The sequence below is a fragment of the Camelus dromedarius genome, chromosome 23 (assembly GCF_036321535.1).
Source record: "Camelus dromedarius isolate mCamDro1 chromosome 23, mCamDro1.pat, whole genome shotgun sequence".
NCBI lineage: Eukaryota > Metazoa > Chordata > Mammalia > Artiodactyla > Camelidae > Camelus > Camelus dromedarius.
Genome location: NC_087458.1, coordinates 8,969,382 through 8,990,120, shown reverse-complemented (window position 1 = coordinate 8,990,120; position 20,739 = coordinate 8,969,382). Strand labels below are relative to the sequence as shown.

At 41.6% G+C, this 20,739-nt stretch overlaps 2 protein-coding genes across 3 annotated transcripts; one reads left to right on the top strand and one right to left on the bottom strand.

The window, feature by feature from the left end:
* The first annotated feature begins 334 nt into the window (after nt 1-334).
* Nucleotides 335-1,282, top strand: LOC105086510 (olfactory receptor 10T2). The gene has a single exon (XM_010977031.3). It carries the CDS (start codon nt 335-337, stop codon nt 1,280-1,282), a length of 948 nt encoding a protein of 315 aa, XP_010975333.3.
* An 8,308-nt stretch (nt 1,283-9,590) lies between these two features.
* CD1E (CD1e molecule) lies at nt 9,591-13,209 on the bottom strand. Of its 2 annotated transcripts, none has more exons than XM_031436004.2 (6): nt 12,955-13,209; nt 12,370-12,666; nt 11,483-11,761; nt 11,127-11,240; nt 10,465-10,573; nt 9,591-10,329 (listed from the first exon to the last, which is right to left on the bottom strand). In XM_031436004.2, exons 1-6 carry the CDS (start codon nt 13,013-13,015, stop codon nt 10,161-10,163), a joined length of 1,029 nt encoding a protein of 342 aa, XP_031291864.2. In that variant the 5' UTR covers nt 13,016-13,209; the 3' UTR covers nt 9,591-10,160. The 2 variants fall into 2 exon arrangements, with proteins under 2 accessions (XP_031291864.2, XP_010975332.3); XM_010977030.3 differs by having other exon boundaries at nt 10,962-11,240; nt 12,955-13,208.
* Nucleotides 13,210-20,739: the final 7,530 nt, after the last annotated feature.

Genomic DNA, 20,739 nt, shown 5'->3' with positions numbered 1-20,739 from the left:
TAATTATGGCTTTGTGTCTTGCTTTTTCTCTTACAAACTAGGAGAACTTTCTCATGTTTTTACATAATCTTTGAAAATATCAGATGGTTGTCTCTTTTAATCTTTTTGTATTTCTATAATATAGTGAATCATTCTCCTATTACTGGAGATTAATATTTTTTAATTATCAAAAGGAAAATCTATATCCAGATAGACTGAGAGCAAGTGAGAGAGAGAGAGAGATCAATACTCTGGATCTGAAAATATGACACTTAAAGTGAAGGCATGGGGGAAGTGTTTGTACAAGTATAATCCTCATTTTATCTCTCCAAAGTTATTCACAGAAGTTATCCAGATGCAAGTTTTCAACAGAACCACTGTGGTTACACAGTTCATCCTGGTGGGCTTCTCTAGCCTGCAGGAGCTCCAACTGCTAATTTTTGTCATCTTTCTTTTCCTGTACTTGACAATCCTGATGGCCAATGCAACCATAATGGCCGTTATACGTTACAGCAGGACTCTGCACACTCCCATGTATGGTTTCCTATTCATCCTTTCCCTTTCTGAGTCCTGCTACACTTTTGTCATCATCCCTCAGCTGCTGGTCCACCTGCTCTCAGCCACCAAGACTATTTCCTTCATGGCCTGTGCCACCCAGCTCTTCTTCTTCCTTGGCTTTGCCTGCACCAACTGCTTTCTCATTGCTGTGATGGGATATGATCGCTATGTGGCAATCTGCCACCCCCTGAGATACATTCTCATCATGAACAAAAGGCTAGGGTTGGGGCTGGTGTCTCTGTCGGGAGTCACGGGCTTCCTTATTGCTTTGGTGGCCACCAACCTCATCCGCGACATGCCTTTCTGTGGCCCCAACAGGGTCAACCACTATTTCTGTGACATGGCACCTGTTATTAAGTTGGCCTGCACAGACACCCATGTAAAAGAATTGGCTCTATTCAGCCTCAGCATCCTGGTAATCATGGTGCCTTTCCTGTCAATTCTCATATCCTATGGCTTCATCGTTAACACCATCCTGAAGATCCCCTCAGCTGAGGGCAAAACGAAGGCCTTTGCCACCTGTGCCTCACACCTCACTGTGGTCTTTGTCCACTATGGCTGTGCCTCCATCATCTACCTTCGACCCAAATCCAAGTCTGCCTCAGACAAAGACCAGTTGGTGGCAGTGACCTACACTGTGGTTACCCCCCTACTTAATCCTCTAGTCTACAGTCTCAGGAACCAGGAGGTGAAGACTGCACTGAAAAGAGTTCTGGGAATGCCTATGGCAACCAAGGTGGCCTAACAAATTCTAAAATTAAGTAGGGAAGTCACAGAAGAAGTCAAAGGTTTGACGCTTTCTTTGTCCTTTCATCAGTTCGGTCATGACTTGGACAGTATTTCCAAGGACTAGGACCCTTGTTGCCTTTTTCTTTTCTCCTATTCCAGAAAAAGTGCAAGTCAATCTACATGCTATATTGTCCAATGCCTGGTTAAAAAAAAAAACACTTGGGAAAAAAAAAGAAAGCATAATAGTTGTCTTTAAAGGGAAGACAGAGCACTTAAAATGAAAGGTGGCCAAGGACTGCTTTTCTGGTTGGACAGAGAGGATAAGATCGAAAGTCCTTGGAAGCATCTTATCTAGGACCTGGGCATTCACCTAGTAGCAAACACACTATGTACCAGATTCCATGCAAAGCACAAAAGTTAAGAAGGAATAAATGGATAATTTATGAAGGTGGAAGACTGGGTAGGTAGAAAGACAAACAATGAAAAAAACTATAATAATGCCAGATAATGAGATCTGTTTAAAGGATATGAACAAAGTTATGAGAACCAAAAGAACAAGTATTTATTTCTTCTGAAAAAAAAACTGGAATAAGTGAACTAAGAATAAAGGAAACTTGAACCAGGCCTTAAATGGGGAACAATATTTCAATACTAGGAACTGGGTTTTCTAGTGACAAGAGCATTGGCCAATACTACCAGAGTTGTAGGTTTTCTTCAGAATTTAATACTTGATTTTTATTATGTTAATTATAAATTAAACACATTCCATTTTTTGTTTGTAGGTTTGCTTTGTTTTCATAGTGATTTGTTTAAATTTTTTCTCATATGTTAATAATCATTTGATACATTTAGGTGTGTTGATGTTCAGTAATATTTACAATTGTTATAGTCTTTTGATGAATTGCCCCCTTTATCATTGAATAAAGACCTTCTTTGTCTCTTGTTCCTGTTTTTGACTTAAAGTTAGTTGTTGGTGGGTGAAAACATGTTATTTCAACTTTAGACAAAGCTGTATATCTATTGTTTGTTTCATTTTTTTTTCTCCTTGATTCTGACCTAATGTCTGCACACCTGGCATCTCAGATCATCCTTTCACAGATGTCCTTTGTGAAAAAGGACTTGACCGTGATGCTTTTATGAAACTGTGAAATGAAATTATAATCACTCTTACTTCATAAATTATTCTGTTTCACAAATTTATCACTCCTCCAATTCCAAACCATCCCTGAAACCTGCACTTTTTTATTAGTCCATCACCTTGCTGATTTATCTGAGAGAACACTAGAAATTTTTTTTATTTTTTTATTTTAATTCTTATTTTTTATTGAAGCATAGTCAATTAACACTAGTGAATTTTGTCATGTGCTTGAAATAAATTTTTCTAAAAATTAAAAAAAAAATTTTTAACACACAGCCTTGGATTTCTTCTAGATCACATTTAGATACTGCAGCATGCCATGCAAAGGCCTGTATGTCCAACTCCTTATTTCCAGCCTTTCATATGACCATGCACACCTCTTCATAATTATGCCTGTGAGCTGAAAAACCAATTTTCCTCAAAATGTATTATGCACCAACGATTTTGGAAAAAAAGAAAATGAACTATCTCAAAAACAAAATTTTAAAAAAATACAAGAACTTTTCTTGTATTACAGTTAGATTAACATACATAAAATTACTTGGCTGAATTGCTGTAAAAGCTGCTAAACATTTATTTTCCATTTCCATTCTTGTGACAGACAAGTAACAAATGTTCCCTGGTCTCATCCTGTTCTTTGGCAATGCTTTATGATTCAGGTATTTCCAAATACTTAGAATCCCCACAAAATTCAAAACTAAATATTGTCTATCTCTGTGCCTTCACTCACTGAAGACCTCCCAGAGCAGGCCTGGTGTCCGATCACCTTTGGAACTCCACCTTCAGTGGGATGTCTGAAGCCTTTCTTGCAATCCTCAGGAAGAACTGGCCACTCCTTCCCTTATGCCCTCAGCCTTACCAACAACACAAAACACTGGATTCCAACTATCTATATATATGACTGTCTCCACTACTGTGGAGTTCTCACACTTTTTGTTATTGTTCTCAAATAAGTGTCTTCAGCATGGATACATCTCAATTCTAGACCTAAACTTAGTGGCCTGTTTGACCTCTCGGTTCTGAATCTTAACAGGTATTTTAAATTAAACATCCAAAATTAAATCCTCCATTTGCCCTCCAGACCTGTTCCTTCCATAATTTTATCCATCTTAGCTTATTATAATTCCAAATGGAATTCCAGCTTCGAACAAAAACCTGGAGTCATTCCTGACTTATTTTTTTTAAACAACAGAATCTATCAACAAGTCCTGTTGGCTTAATTTTCACAGCACACACAGTTTCAAGTCTCTTTTCACCACCCCCACTTCTAGCACTGAGATTTCATACTATCGTCTTCTTGAATTACTCCAGTAGGCCTGTCGTTGGTCCTGCTGCTTCCACCCTGTCCCTGTCCCCAAGTCTATTATCAACAGTCAGAATGATCCTTTGAAAAGCAAGTCAGATCATGTATCTGCTCAGACCAAAACCTCCAAATGGTTCCCACCCTATTCAGAGAAAAGGAGTGAGTCTCAAGAGTGACCTACAAGACCAGACGCTACCTGAAGGCTCACTTCTCTAAGACCTCATTTCTGATCATTTCTCCAGGCAGATGTTTGCAGGGAGAAGAGGACAGTGAAAAGATGGCTTTGCATTTGTTTCTTGCCTACTTCCTTGGACTGAATTTGAATTTAAAATTTGAATATATTTTTATTGTCCATTTAGGCTTTTGTTAGTGGATGGGAAAACTCAATAAAATTTGGACTGCCGTAAAGCCATTTCAGTAACAAGTTGAATATATCAAACTGTATTCCTTCAAACATTAAACACTCACAATTCCTCTATATATTTATGCATTAAATACACAACTAATCATAAAGCCTAGAATATATGAAATTGGTAAAAATTAATGAAACACAAGGCAGGCAAATCCTAAAGGAAACTATACTAGGAATTTATGTAAATTATGTGTGCATGTATTTCTTTGAAATAAAATGGTAGCATTTTAATTTTTATGTATATTTTCTACTATAATAAAAAGAAGTAGAAAATGACTAAGAATAAAAATATGAGTAAGGATATGAATTAAAGTAATGAAGATTCAGCTGAGTGTATTTGAAAATGTAAGCAGATAAGGTAGAAGGTCCCCAGAGAAAGAAAACCAGGCATGGCTTTCTTGACATAAGGGAGGCTACTTTTGGCCTAAGCCATTTTGTGATCTAAACTTGGCCACAATGCTTGCCCTTGAACAGGTCTCAGTAATAATGATCTTAAGGGAACAAAAAACAAATTGTTCTCAGGCAAGAGAAGTAATAATAGCAAAGATAACAAATCAATCATAAAGACTCCCTGTTTACTTGTTCCACTCATACTTTGTTGTATTCCTCGTCTCTGTAAAAGGGCCACTGAGACTCTTCTAAAACCCCTTAAGACTTGGCATGATCATGCTTGCTCCTTCTATCGGAAGAATCCCCAGACAATGTCCCGATTCAGTAGGAAGCAGAAAGAGGAGATGGGTGCCCGTTTCCCTTTTTCCACAGAAACGGAAGGAATGAACTGACAGCGGGGATTCGAAAGAGAAGAAAACTGACAAGATGGCTACTGAGTGGTTCAGGCCTGTACTTCCAGCTAAACTGACCTCATGACTAACACGCTCCCCTCCCTGTGAGCTCTTTTCTTAGAATAACTTACCCTTTTACACTAGGGGTCTTGAAAGAAGGTCATGGACTGAACCTCAAGAAAACAGGCAGACCCTCCTAAATTCCTCCATAACAGCAGCGAGTTCTTATCAAGACGAAAGGAATGTAGCCCCTGCTCACACCCTGATTGCTATCACCCTCCTGTTCCCATTTTTCTATAAAACCCCAGGACCCAGCCCCCAAGGCAGGCTCACAGTCTTTAGGGCATCAGCCTGCAGTGACTCCCTTTGCCTGGCAAAGCAATAAAGCCGTTCTTATCTAATGCCCCCAAAACTCTGCCTCTGACTCCCAATTTGGCTATCGGGGTACAGAGGCCGGTTTTTTAGAAACACTTACTATATAGATGATTATTGCTGGTAAAAATCTTTCCTATATTTGATTCAGTGTATTTTTTCTGTGATTACTTAGCTTATTATCTCCTCTGTCTAGTCTTGCCCGCTTACACAAACAGCCACGCATGCATGAAAGTATAATTAATAGAATGTGTGTATGTAACACTCCTACTTATTAAAAATCAATAAAAAATTAAACACATACTGTAACATTCACATATCTTTTGCTTTGTAACTAAATACTTGTAGACTGAAATAAATGCGCAGCCTAAAAGTTGAGTTATGTTTTATTTGGCGGGAGGACTCCAGCCAGGATGACCACCTCTCAGATGGCTCTGAGGGATTCCTCCGAAGAGGTAGGGAGGAGCTAGGATATATAGGAGCTTTACAACCAAGACCAGGTAGCTGGAACATTAAAAGATTACTTGTTATCTAAAGAAAACCAGGCATCTCAGGTTAAAGAATTTAGTGCCTTTCTATTTATGGGAGGAAGCAAACATTTGGGCTCATTGAATTCATTCCTTTGACAAGCACCTAGCTATCTAGGGCCAGTATCCTGTCCTTTCTTATTCTGAGTCCCCTCAGGGTGCACCACTGTGAGTGGCTGCAGAGGCTGGGCTGCAGGCTTGTCTTCACTGGGGGGTGGCGCCAGCCGCTGATGGCTTGATGGTTTCAGCGTTCTTTGTTTACTGATACAGTTTGCAGTATTTTTCGTTCACATAGTTTATTTCACATTTTAAGAACCACTATTGTTCTTCATTTGAAGACTATTGGTAGCCTAGATTTTTCTTGACACAAAATGGAAGCAACTACCTCCCCTAGAGGAATTTATACACTGACAGCTACATTTAAAGGAATTTGTATAAATGTAAACTCTTAGTTCTGCGGCACATATAAAACTTAGGGGTAAGCACATGTGCTTCTAGTGTTTTGGGGACACTTTAAATAATGACAGAGATTGAAAATACTTTTTAGATCTTTTAACATGTTCGGTTCAAACTGAGTCTATGTGAATCCTTTACAACCTATATGATTTCATTTGCTGCTATGACTTAACTAGATAATTTGGCCAGCCAACTGAAACTGAAGGAAAAGTTGTTAAGAGATCCTTTACTGAATCCCAAGAGATGGGTAAGAGTCAGAGCTGACGTTAGCATACACAAGAGGCTTTAGGAGATTAGACACACACACAGCAGCTCCTGGAACTGGGCATCAAATGAGACAGAGAACTGAGGGGTAAGCCATACCTTGTGCCTCTGTATGGAGCATCCCTTCGAAAGGCACCAGAGGATTGGTCAGATGCTTTGGGAAAGGACACATTGTCACCATGGCAGCAGCGGAAGCTATAAAGCTGCTCTTAGAAATCTTGTGAGCAGCAGACAGTTGGCAAATGGAAGTATAAACTAGAGAGAAAAAACAAAAAGCAAACAAGTCAGATGCCACTTGGCAACCAATGCTGAAAATCTGGTTTGTGAGCATAGGAGAGACATGCTTTTAGCAGGACTAAGTTCATACGCAATAAGCAGATCAGGGTCACTGCAATTTGGGTATAGATGCAATTGTGTCCAATTTTGTAGTCATCCAATGATGAGACCAGGTAAAATTTGTGGTTAAGAATTCATCTCCTTTTACCTAACAACTGCTACACATTCATTCAAAACTCTCCAGTGACTTTCAGTCACTGTGCCACAGCCTGTAAGGCTCCTTTATGATCTGACTCCAACTCTATGGCCTCATCTCCTACCATTCCTCGTCACTTACTCCAATGCAGCTGTGCTGGAGTTCTTACAGATTTCAGAACACACCCAGTCTAATGCTGTTCTTATGTGTAGTTGCTTTGTTTGCGATGCTCTTCCCCTAAATATGGCATGGCTTGTTTCTCGTTCTTGCTTTAGGTCTCTTCTCAAAAGCCATCTTCTTAGAGGGGCCCATTCTGTCCACCATTTTAAAAATAGTGGCCCATTTTTCTCTTTGATCTCCTTTCCCTAATTCATTTCTTAATTACAGCATACATCATCACCTTATGTATAATATTTTTATATACTTTTATATACTTCTAACCAGCCATCCACCATCCTGTAAGTTCTCTGTGTAAGGATACTTTACTCTTGTGCCTCTGTTGTATTTCATTACCTACCATAGCACCTATCCATGGTGGACGTCTAATAATTATTTGTTGTCTGTGTGGTGTCGTGTTTAAAGCATAGATTTTGAAGCAAAACTGCCTACAATACTTAGTTATGTGACTATAATGTCTCCTCATCTGTAAAATGAGAATAATGGTATCCGCCTCAGGATGGTAACCAGAGCTACATGAGTTAATATGTAGGCAGGTTCCAATTAAGTTTTTGTTTTTGTTTTTGTTTTTTTAAGTATCCAATCAGCTTTAACCATAAAATATGTACTTCTCTTACAGGCTATAATAACCGAGCTGATGCTCAATATGAGGTCATTGCATTACAGATACTGGGATCATTGATTTTCATTACATTTTCACCAGTGGTGTTCCCACCTGGATCAGGATGATGGAAAAGAGAATGGAGTGTAAGAGAACTTATAAAGACGGCTTTGGTGACTGGCTACTCAGGAAGAATGATGAAGCAAAGAGAAGAAAATTTCGATCTTGAGGAACTAGGAAAATGATGGGTCTATTTACAGAGGAAAGTATGAATGAGAAAATGGCCAGTGAAGAAAAACTGTAAACTGGTTTTAATTTTTAAGGGTAAAGTCTAAGTCCCAAAGATGGATGGTTACCTTCTGTGGGTAGCCTGAAGAAGCCTTTAACAGTAGCACCTCTCCCCTGGCACTCACCGGCCCCAGAGCAGGTGCTGCATAAGTATCTTTCTTCATCTGCAGGTGGTGCGCTTGGAAGCCTGGGTCCCCGTTTCAGTTTATGTCGTTCCACTTAACTCAAGTCTTTCGCATCCTCAGCTTATTTCGTTCATTAGATGGAAGATTTCAGATAAGCATGTTCTAAGTCCAGGGCACATATGGCCGCTGTGCTTTTCTGACTCTGGACTCCAGTATATTCCGATTCCATCAGTTTTCCAACAGTTAAAGCTTTTCCTAGAGAAATTTACCAACAACCAAGAATATCCCCTCCATCTCTTTTGCCAAAGCCCTCACCGACGCTCTCTCACTCCGCCGCCTCTTTCTGGCGCCGAGTTCCCCGGAGGCCCCCGGGACGCAGCCGCAAGGACCCCTCGAGCGGCTGCCCGACGTGCGCCTGATGAGAAACGCCTGCTCGCGGGGAACCAGGCGCGTCGTGGACAGGCTGCCCTCCCAGGCGGCCGCAGCGCCGTCGGCATCTCTTACTGTTTCAACTGCATTTGTGTACACATCAAGATACAGTAAGCTCCATGATTGTCCTGCTAGCAAAGCTGGTTACTTTGTTGGTTTTATAGGTGTCAGGAACGGAAGGTGTTATCCCTGTTTTGTTTTTTAATTGAAGGGTAGTTGGTTTACAATTGTGTCCCTTTCTGGTGTACAGCATCATGTTTCAGTCATACATATACATGCATATGTAAATGATCGTGGAACCCCATCTGTTAACTTGAGAAGGTCCCGTATGACGTATTAAATTCCCACTAAGAAGTCTACACAATCTGCCCAGTTATCTCATCCCAGGGAAGATGTTGCCTGGACATCAATATGAACACTGCACCTTAACAGCTTCCTCCTCTCCAACAGGCTTGATCAAAAGTATCTCAATTAAAGCAATTAGATAATTTTTAAATCCATATTTAAAAGGAGAAAATAAGTTATAATTAACCGTTATAATGATAAATCAAAATAACAAAGAAAGGTAAACACACAACTAAACTGGCATCTGATCAATCTTTTCCTTCTTTGCCTTGGCTTTGCCCATAAAAATTATCCTCATTCTCCATGTTTTCTTCCTAACTTCCCAAAATATGAATTTATCTGCTGAATATGTGCATCCACAAAGACACACATGGTGACACACGATCTCAGAGAAGTTGGGATGTCAGTCTAACCCCACCCTGACTTTGACAGGAGACATCTCATGTGTTACTATTTTCTTTAAGTATTTCTGAAGATGCACAAATACCACAATGGCTATGAGTCTGAAGCACTCACTTGCCTCCTTCACCTCTAGTGAGAGACAAAGGGAGAGAGGAAAAGTTTTAATAAGAGCACAGCCAAATGGGGCAAAGATGCCAAAGAGGAAAGGGATTAAGACAACATCACTTTATTTAACAATACATTTATTTCAGTCAGCATTTATTCAGAAGCATCTAATTCCTGCCAAACCAGCTATGTAATTTGTAGGGTCAGTATAAAATGAAAATGCACTATCTCTCCTGCAAAAATGAGTAAGATTTCGAGATGGCAACAGCTGCACAGGTCACATGCCCATGAAGTTAGCCCTGAATCCAGGGAAGACTTTTTGTCATGGGCACAAATATAAACACCTAAATCTTACTTTCAAGCAAATGAGAGAAAAGCTCAGCAACGTAAAAAAGTCACCGTTCAGGGTAGGAAGAGATGAGTGTATTTAGGAAGAACAGTCCAGTGTGGGACATACAGCTTTTAAGTGAGCAATTCAGGGAAGCTCTGAAGAAAAAGGCATTTGAATTAGAGTTTGAAGGATCAGGGATGAACATGTGGCCAAAGCAGAAAAGATATTGCTGGAAGATGGAATTTCCAAAAAAGTCAGAATCTCTACCAGAACAAGCTGTTTTAATAAATCATGCTTTGTTTATAGGTATGAACCATGTTTTTAAACAAGGAGAAAAGGATTTTATATGGAAGGTAAAACTAGCGTCACCAGAGTTGCTTTAAGCTGGCTTTCAGTTTCTTTAAGAGTCTGTTTTTGATCCACGGTTCCCATGCCAAAGAGAGCTGATGTCCCGAACTCTTGGGGTCTTGGGTGTCAGTTCTTGTGGGAAAGGCAGGGTGGGAGACACGGGCAGAGAGGACATTCTGATTTGAGCTGTGGGAGAAGAAGAAGACAATCTTGATCTCAAAAAAAGGGGAAATCAGAGAGAAAGGGGGAAGAAAAAAGAAAACAGAAGAAAGAAGAACGAGTTCATAAGAAGTTGAAGAAACACTGGAAGAAAAGACTCACCTCTGCTTTTTAGAGGATAAGTCAGCGATAACCAAGATGACCAGGGTGACTATCACTGCCAAACAGATCACTGTCAAACAGGCCACTGTCAGGAGGATGGAGTATCCACCTAGTTGGGGATCAAATAAGGAAGTTGGTCTATAAAGTTCTCTCTATTCTGCCGCAGTTAATGCTTCTCATTTCACAGGGGCGGGACTTCCCCAGAGTTTTCATCTGTATTTTCTAGAGCTCTCATTTCACTTCCTCCTGATTCTATGTTCCTGGTCTCCCCCATCCCTCTCTCTTTCACCAAATCCATATATCCTTCTTCCTTTTCTGTCTAGTATCTCTAACTCCTACTAACATTTTCCTGAAATTCAACTGCGGTCATCCTCCACCCTTCTCCCACTTTGATCCTCTCGTGCATGGCATTTCTAGCCATTTCCCGAGCTCTACTCACTAGCCCTTGGATTCTAGGCAGCCTGCTGTCTCCCAGCTGGGCCCCCGTTCTTTCTCACCCCAGTGGATGATGATGTCGTGGCCACCTAGACTGCTGTGTCTCACCCGGCAGCTCAGGCCGGCCGCCTCCCCAGCCGCCACATCCAGGGTCACTCGGAGGTACCACGTCCCGTCAGCCTGGGGCAGGACGTCACCTCGCCGAGTGCCTGGCTGCTCCTGCTCACCCCGCATCCACATCGCCCACACGGGTTTTGGATGAAAGCCAGAGATGTGGCACACCAGCAGCAGACGGCCGGGCCCAGGGGCGGGGCCGCTGGACACCCAGGCCTCTGGCTTCACTAGAGGGGAGACGATGACAGGAATTGGACTTTAGAAGGGCACCCGAGGCCACAGTGCAGTGACTCAGGTCCTTTAGCAATTTTAGGAATCACTTCTTTTCCTTTTCTAGGAAATAATTCTAAACCCACACATCTCACTTGTTAGTTTCTTACTATGTATTTCAAAATGATAGTACAGAGTAGAAAACTAAATACAAGAGTTAAAACACTAGGAATAGGAGAGGAGAGAGAGTTGGGCTCACCTTGTCGTTCTAGGTCTGACTTCCCTGCTTTAAGGAGGCCTGCCAGAAACCGAGGGCAGATGTCATCAAGAAGGCTCTGCACGACCTCTTTAATAACTCGGTAGCGGCTGAGCACCCTACAGACGTTCTGAGCTCGACTCCCTGCTCCCGGAGATGGTTTCCAAGAGTTTCCTTGGAAACTCAGGAAATCTGATCCTTGATACGCTGCATATAAGAAGGCTTCCAAGGGCTTTCCAGGATGTATTAAACAGCCAGCTGATACCTGGGCCTCAAAGGGGTCTGGGGGTGAAAAAGGAAGAGAGAATCAACATGGAAAGGATTACAGAAAAGGAGCGTAAGCAACCTAAGAAGTGAAGAGATGCAAGAGAAGGAAAACGTTCTGGGGAATTTCATGGAGGACTAACAATGGGGCAGGAAAAAAGGAGGGAATTTGTGGGAAGATGTTTTGGAGATGATAAAGGTATTTTCAAATAATTAATGGGGAAGGGCTAGATAGGAGAGTTGTTAGAAAAACAGAAGACGATCTGGAAGAAGTCACTGGGGAGTGGTTAGGCACCAGTGGAACTCTGTGAACACTCAGACCAGGAAGAAAGGAGGGGCAGAATCTCGGTGAAGAAAGGCTGAACCTGAGGCCAGGAGTGGTGGGTAGAAGTTCAAGAGGAGACAGCTGTTCAAGGTTTAGAACATGAGGGAATTTTCAGGGATGGAGAGCTGTATTCATTAAGGCCCGGCTGTGTCTATGGTGGGGCGAGGGGTAGAGTGGGGAAGGTGGTGAAGGGTGAAGCCGAGGAGGGAGGGCGACCAAAAGGGGACAAGGAATAAGATCAGGAAGTTTGGATGAGGGTCAGGACCCGTACACCATCTACCCTTCAGAACAAGAAACTCACATTCGAACTGAAACTGCCTGCTAAAGCTCTGCACCACCCTAGGGAAATCGTGGAAGTACAGCTGCAGTACTGCCTGGATGCTCTTCAGCTCCTCCTTGCTGAAGTTGCCCCGAGACCAGGGCCGCAGAAAGAGGAAGGTATGCGAGACACTGTCCCAGACATGAGTCTGCAGCTCGCCCAGCCAGCCTGAGCCATCGGTGTGCGTCCAGCTGCTGTTGGCAAAGGAAACAGTCTGGAGTACGCGGAAGGAGGGGGGCTCTTCTGCAGCTGGATGATGGGGTCCTAGAACCTGGGGAGCTGAGGGAGGATATAAAAGGATGGAGACAAGGTGGAGAGGAAGGATGGAGATGGTTACACAGTTTGCACACATACCCATCCCCCCTTCCCCATGGTCCAGCTTCTTCTCCCCAAAATCACAGAGATTAACTGAATTGGGGGCAAGAACACTTCGCCTGGACACTCGCTTGGCACGCAGAATCCAAAGGCATCCTGTAGGAGCCTTATTCCCTTCCCCAGGTCCTCCCCAGAACATCCTCTCCACCCTGCAGTGCCCAACCACAGGCATCTCTCCACCTGGGATCATACCCTCTGCGCTTTCCCCATGGCAGAGAAGTCCCTTGAAAAACAAGGGCAGCAGGAGCAGCATCGAAGCTCTGTCAGGCAAAGGATGCTTCAGCAGGCAAGTGCCCTCAGAACGCAGATATCGGCTCTGCTCTAAGCCCTCTCTCACTCTCCTCTGACTTCCCTTGGCACACAGACAAACCTCTGCCTCTGCCCACTTCCCTGCCAAGAAACCCTTCAGTTTCCCCCAGCCGCAGGCCTCCCACACAGTCTTTCATTTCCCCTCCAGTTCTCCCACTGTCTGGCCTCCAGATTTCTTCCTGCTCCTGCCAGCATCCTCCTGATCTCCTCTGTCACCCCAGTTCCTGGTTAATGACGAAGTCTGTAGTCTGTGGTGTGGCTGGAAATTTTCATGTCTTTTGGCTTTGGAGAAATCGAGTCCACACTTGGATTCTCAATGTCCTGTTCTGTGAGAAGAAGTGACGGAAGGTGAACAGTCATGCCCTGTGGCCTTTCCAGCAGCGTCCCCATCCCTTTTCTCTCTGTGATGTCCTCCGCTTGTCTGTTGCCTGGCTGCCCTTTCCCTAAATTCTTGGTCTTCCTTGTCTTTCTCTACTTACCCAGTATTTTTTCCTTTAGCGTCTACGTTCACTCTTCTCACTGGTCCTGCCAGTTCTCCCTGTCCCCTCAGTCTCCCCTCTGTCTCTTCACTCTGCTCTTCTCAAAATCATTATCTGAAGGCACTAGGCATTTTGAGGGCAGCTGTATAACCCACAGGAAAATCTGCACAATCCACAGTGGAAAAGGGGCAGCAGTGGTAATACAGGTTATCAGTTAATCTAGGAAAAATACCCTTTTCTCAGTTCCCCCAGTCAGACCAGTTATTGCTGTTGAAGGGGTCTATGACTGGCTTTGACCTGGAAGTGGTGAGCTAGCGGGCAGTTAGAGTTTCAGTCTTGTTGTATGAATGGGGACTATACAGGGATCTTGGATCCCCGCCCTACCACAAATGAGTTGAGTGTGTCTACAGGTGGATGAACAAGCTTGACTCTGGGTGTGATGGGTGGGCAGGCAGCCTTCCCTTCACAGTTCATGGCCTGGGAGCACTGGTGTCTCCTTGGTGGTGGCCGACTAGAAAAAAGTTGGATTGGAGGCAGGGAGGTTACTCTCTATGGGACTGGAGTGTTCACAGGAGAATCAATTATTGAGTTGAGTCTTTATTTTCTTTCCTTTCACTGACGTTTGCTGTGGCAGCTTGAAGGCAGGTGAAACATCATTTTATGATTGGTTGTCATTTATTCATTCAACTGACATTTGGTTAGCACCTACCTGATGCTAAGATATCTGCTAGACACTAAGATTTCAGAGAGAATTTTTTTTGGAGAAAACAATACAAAATCCAACTAAAACTTCTATTTATTTTTTATAGAGAAAGCTTGCAGGATAGTGATCAGAATTGTTGAAAAGTCCACATTCAGTCTCATCCTGATACTGTTTCTGAATTCCAAGAATTAAAAAACAAAACAAAACAAAAAAACCAGAAGTCAGCTGCTTACAAAGGAGAGACTAGCCCTGGGCTCAGAGACTTTATGTACCATGCTGTGGGGAAATATTTCAGAACTCTGAGGTAATGAGATAATCCTAAATGTTTTTATTCAAGCAAATTATCATTCTCTGATGAGAGCAAAATTAATCCATATTGGAACATTAAAAAGTCAAAGAATATGCCACGTAACTCCTTTCACGGAACAAATTATTCAAGTAAAACCAAAAATTAACCTGAATACAGAACTCAAGAAATGATGCAAGAATATATAATTATTTTAAAAATATATAGCTAACTCTAAATAATTGTTTAAAATGAACTTATAAAATTTAACACATTTGTTTAGTATTTCAGAAAAAAGAATCATCATCAAAAAACTAAATTCCATATCAATTCACCAAAACCTGTGAAGGGAGATGAAAAGAAAGGAGAGAAATAAGATTTCTTTCAAATCACATTTTATTGATCATAAGAGCATAATATAAAATAGAATCAATTAGAAAAATTGTTTAAATTATGATGTTTACAGAAAACGAGATTAAATCAAGGTGGCAAAAAACACATTTAGCTCATATCTCTAAAACAATTAAGATGTTTAAAAATGTGTGTTTAAAAAAGATGAATAAATCCATTATCAAGTCAGAAAACAATGAAAGGATCCAACCTCTGTAGAGAAATTTTAAAGTCCTTCAAAAAAGAAAGCAAATAAAATGGCTTCAAAATCCACACCCCAGTACATATGCAAAAGAAAAATGATGCTAATATAAGAGGGTGCCTGCAAATACCATAAACATAAGTGAAAACATATAAAACATGATGGTAATTAAGTAGATAATCATTTATTACCACTGGTTTTACCAAGTTTCTGGCAGCAAGACATTTTGTCATATGACAGTAACCCAAGAACTTCTCCCTTAGCAGAGCCATGTTCGCCTGGGGAGATATTCCAGCCTGAAAACACTGTATTTGCAAGAGAAGCAGATCAGGGACTGAGGTAAATAGACCCCCAACAGCATCTCCTTTGTTCTTGCTACAAACTGAAGAATCAGTTGTATCACCTGCACAGGAAGGCAGAGGGGGGGTGGGGATGTATTTTGAGAAGCAGCCTCTTAGTTCTACAGAAGGTTCAGGTTGATTTGACATATTTATTTTAAACTTTATCTGGAAAAATTAAAGCATAAGGTCCTACATCTTTTAGCTAAAGAGTAATAAAGGGAGCGTTTGCCTTACTACAAAGTAAAGCGTACTAGAAAGTTAGTGTTAAAACAGGCAGAAGATGCATAGAAACTTATCCTAGGAGAGATGTGGGTATTGGAGCTTAGAGACGAGAGAAAAGAAAAGAGACAAAACAGGAGGTGTTGGTAAGCCCTGATTACGTGTGCCATACCGAAGAATTGTCTCATTTTTCAAGCTAATGAAGGAATTTAAACATGAGAGTGATGTGGTTAAGATGGCATTTGGGAAAATCCCCTAAACCCCAGTGAGATTAACTGGAGAATGAATCAGAGAGTAATGAGACCAAGGTGACAGGTGACTTGAGTAACCTGAGCAAAGGTGGTATCGGTGAAGATGGAGTAGGGTGGAGATAACAAAATAGCATGGAGGTCCTCAGGGTTAATCCAACAGAAGTGTGACCCAGAGGAGACAAAGTGATGCTATTCACGAAGGTGGACAGCGTAGGCTTGGGAAGGATGGTAGGCAGACGCACAGTGCAGATTGGGTCAGGTTGAGATGAAGGCTCCAGTCAGAAGTAGTCAGGTGTTTCCCGGCATAAAGGTCATTACAAAGGGGTGTTGATGACACAGAACCTGCCAAACAAATGTACCATGGGAATAAGCGTAGGCATCTGTAAATCTGTCCTTCTTTTTCAAATTATATTTTTAAGTTAAATTTAATAAAGGATATTACTTGTGTCATAGAATATGTTCAAGTCTCTTGAATTTGTTCATTTATTCATTCTTTCCTTCATTCATGACATATTTATTGGGAACTTACTATATGGCAGGCTTTTTACTAAGAGCTGAGAATACAGTGGGAGAGCCAGTGAAGAATAGGGAAGGCGGGATATAGTCTTTGTCCTGGTGAAGTTGAGTGTGAACAAAACCACCCATACAGATGACTGTACAAACACAGGTGTCATAAACACTGAATTTAGAAGTACGCAGTGCTATGATAACCAGTAACAAGAGGAACGGACAAAGTCAGGGGATCAAGGAAGGAGTCCCAGAAAGTGATGAGAGACCTGCGTTCTGAAGGAAGATTAGGAGTTAACCTGGAAAAGAAAACACAATGCATGCAAAGACCAAGTAAATAGAGGAAATCTATCCCATCTGAGAAACTAAAAAAGTCCACAATTCTCATGTATTTCATAACACGGCATTTCTCAACTATCATTAAAATCTGCTTCTCTGTTTTAAGTATATCGTTTCTTGAAAACCAAACCAAAAAATATGGACGTGATTATGCACCGAACCCCATAGTGTACACTAGTGAAAGCTGTACCATGTTTACATCAAGGTAACACAGTCAGGAGGCTGATCGTCTAATAATGGCGTGCTTCACTCATGACAGCCTGCAGCGTCTGCAAATCTCAAACTCAATAATAAATGTGTCAGAGCCCAGCGCTCCATCAGTTCATTGAAGCAGGGGGTTCCTATGTGCTGGTCGGCCAACGTTTTCAGAACGACAGCATTTTGTGCAACATCTGGGTACCACAGGGTCTTCCTCCCCCATCCCCATTGTGTTAGGCAGACGTGAGCTGAAGCTTGACTACTTCACTTATGCTACACCCACCACCGCTCTGTAGACCTCGAAGGCCCTTTTAAACACTGAATCAGGCCTCTGTTGAAGTTTTTGTTTCTGTGCGTGACACCGAGCCCTTAGGTACGTGAGACTATTCAGAGCGCATCCTAACACCATGCAGACTAAGAGATGCTGCTGCAATTCCGACCCCCTCATTTCTCTAGGATGGGGAACTTCCAGAATGGTGGAGTGTGGAGCATAGCTAATCCTCTCCCCCAAAACAATGACAAAATTGGACGGTATTTTCAAAAACAATCATATCAAGATTCTGGAAATGGATCAAAGGTATACAACAAGTTGAGAAGTGTTTATTCTACAGAAACTGCTGAACCTGGGCTAAGCACAGCCGTGGCTCTAACCCAGGCTGCTCCATCTTTTTCCCATGCCCCGGCTCTTCAGTGCAGTCCTACCAGGGCAGGGAAAGCCATGAAAATCAGAAGCTTCCCTGCTGAAGGTGGCTCACGTGACTTAGAGAGAGGGGAAAACAGCCAAACCCAAGGGCATCTTTGAAAACAATAGCAAATTCAAAGGCAAACAAATGGAAAAGGTTAATTTCTCAGTTAGCATGAGGATTTAACACTGGGTGGAGCAGCATACCTGCAAACGAGTCAGAAAATTCAGAGGGAGATCCTGTGACTATGATGGCTGTGGGGATATGGATAATCTATCACTTATTCCTGGAAGTCTGGAAGGATGCACACAAGAGCAGGGCTGCACACACGTTCAAAAGATACCAGAAACAACCCACCTCAGCTTTCTGCAGGCCCCTGGGTGAATATGAGGCTTGCGCACACGCTGTGAGGAGAGGCACAAGATAGTGGAGGGGAAAATAAAAATCAGGGCTGACTTGCAAACTTCCTGATCTTTGAACGCTCTTTCCAACTCAAACAAAGATCCATCGGCAAAGGGTAGGAGACTTGTCAGCTCAAAGTGCTTGAGCACAACCTTCTAAAGCCATGAGGTTTGCTTTCCTCTACACTTTTTGATTCATTTTATTTTTTTTTTTTCACTTGCGTCCTGAGTAAATGTCTGAATTATTTATTTTTGATATTTCTTCTTCTCCACGAATACATTTAAAGCTATAAATTACTCTGTAAATCTACCTTGGTTTCATACCATTATGGACTGTAGAGAAGGGTAGATACTGAACAGAATACATACCACCCTATAAAAAACATAATATACAGTCATCAGATTCAAATGGCATAGGACGTACTACAAGCAACTGTACTAATTTGAAGAATTTTAGAATCATTCATAAAATAAAAATAAAGCAAAAATAAGTTAGGGAAGAAAATAATTTCAGTATTCCACAAGAAATTGTGCTGTTAGAAGGGTGAAATAACTACACACCACTTTGCAGTTTTGAGGTTACTGAAGCCACGAGTCACCACAATGAGCTGAGCAAAGCAGAATGATATTTCTGATGACAACCTCACAACAGTTAACAAAGTCGCTCATGAGACTACTTCTGAATTAAAATCAAGCAGAAGATGAATTCCGAAGAAAAAACTATTTCATTAACCTTAATTTAGGGGTGCATGATATGGTTTAATTGTTTCCTTCTTGCTTGCTTGCTGTTTGTGGCCAGGTCTCTTTTAAGAAGAAAGTCCCCCCGATATGCTTTGCTCTGGGGCTGTCCCACAGTCACACTCACAGATCCCCTCTTGTTAACCTGCTTGAAACTGAAAAGTTCGCTGGAGACATACTACAAGATGTGGCTTTATACAAAGAAATCTCCCTAAGTAAGAAAATGATGGAGGGAAATCACCTAGAGTAGTATTTTTGAAAATACATTTGTATAAATGTAAGGAAGTGTTCAATTTGCTGCTGTTGAAAACTGTAATCAGCTGCTGGCCTTCCAGAATTTCCTTCAAAGAAGTCTGATTTACAAAATTTAATGTTAGAATAAACAATGCCAACTTAATAAAATGTTAACAGAGGTATAAAATAACACAAACTCCTATTACATCTATAAGCATTTAATAGCCAACCAACCAACCACTGTACAATAAAATCTCATCTTTCAGTTTGAACGTGTTGCTCTATCTTCACAGGTGCAGGAAAAAGGAGAGAAGTGCCCAGACTGCTCAGTGTGATCGCACAATTGGACCATTTCTACGCTTCATTTATCTGCTCAGTAACTGCTCAATCTTCCAACTCTGCCCACACAGCCATCTCCGTCCTATGATTAATTTCCAGGAGGTTTATATATTTCAGGCATTTTCCTCCCAAATCTAATTCTGAAGCCCAGTGGCTTTTTCTTTCTGAGGTCCATTCTTTTTCGAAGAGATTTTCCTTTAGATAAAAATTCCATTCATGTGAATTTATGAAGCCACTCTTGTCCCTGACAACCACAGAGTTGTAACAGAGATCAAAAAGCTCTCTGCGGCAGTACTAACCCGCATCACTCTGATCATTGCCTTTACCTCTTATTGGATTACCTTCAGATTCCCCAAAGTCTTAAATAATTATTTCTTAGAGCACCTTTGTGAGTCTTCCATGAACGTACCAATAGTCCATTTAACCTCCACTTTTTGAAAGCCTGTGTGTAAGTTTCTCAGCCATCTTCCACACCCTCAGCCACTGCATGTCACGGGCCATTATAGTCATGACTATTGCCGTGAACTGGGCCCACATGCTCCAGTGTAGTACAGCATATTCTGAAGCCCCCAAAATGCTGGGGAAATCCATGCCTTTCTCCCCACTTTGAGTCATACTTTTATTATGTATCTTAAGGTGTTTTGAGTTATGCTACCCACATCTTGGAGGAGTGCTATCTAACAGAACTGTCTGTGTGATGGATGGGTTCCATTCTGTTGCTATAATGGTATGGTGTTTAATTTAATTTGATTTAATTTTGGAAAGAGCAATCTTAGTGTTTAAACTGAAAACAGTACCTTTCCATTTTTATCCACATCCTTAAGGCTGGATTCCAGTGCGTCCAGCCCACAAATCAGCCAGACCTTCCCTCATGTCTGAATCCTGAAGAAAGACACCACTCAGCCCAGGTGAGGACCCCTGATGCACTTGAGTGGTGATCTCAGTGCTTCATTTAGGGAGGCTGGATGACCCTACTCTTCCCCACCCACACCACCCAGTCCATGGTGTCTTATAGTCTATGGCTAAAGGTAACAGTTTCTTAATTCTTTGTACTGACTAGTGAAGTACAGCAGAAGATGGGAGTCGTCATTGCATAAGGCTGGTTTCTCATTACCCTGAGTGCCTTTTCTCTGATCATCTTCAGCTAGGATAGTTGACACTTCTTAACAGGTTCATGAAGGTTTTTAGTGAAAAGTATTTGAATAAAAGATTTAATACTGAATTTCAACTTTTACATTTTTCATTCTTATTAAATTGACGTGGTGTTCATGCATTTCTAATTTAAATTTTTCTTTCACTGCTCGTTCTCCCAGAAATTTCTTTTTAGTTGTTCATAGTTTATATCCTAGAGTAAGCAC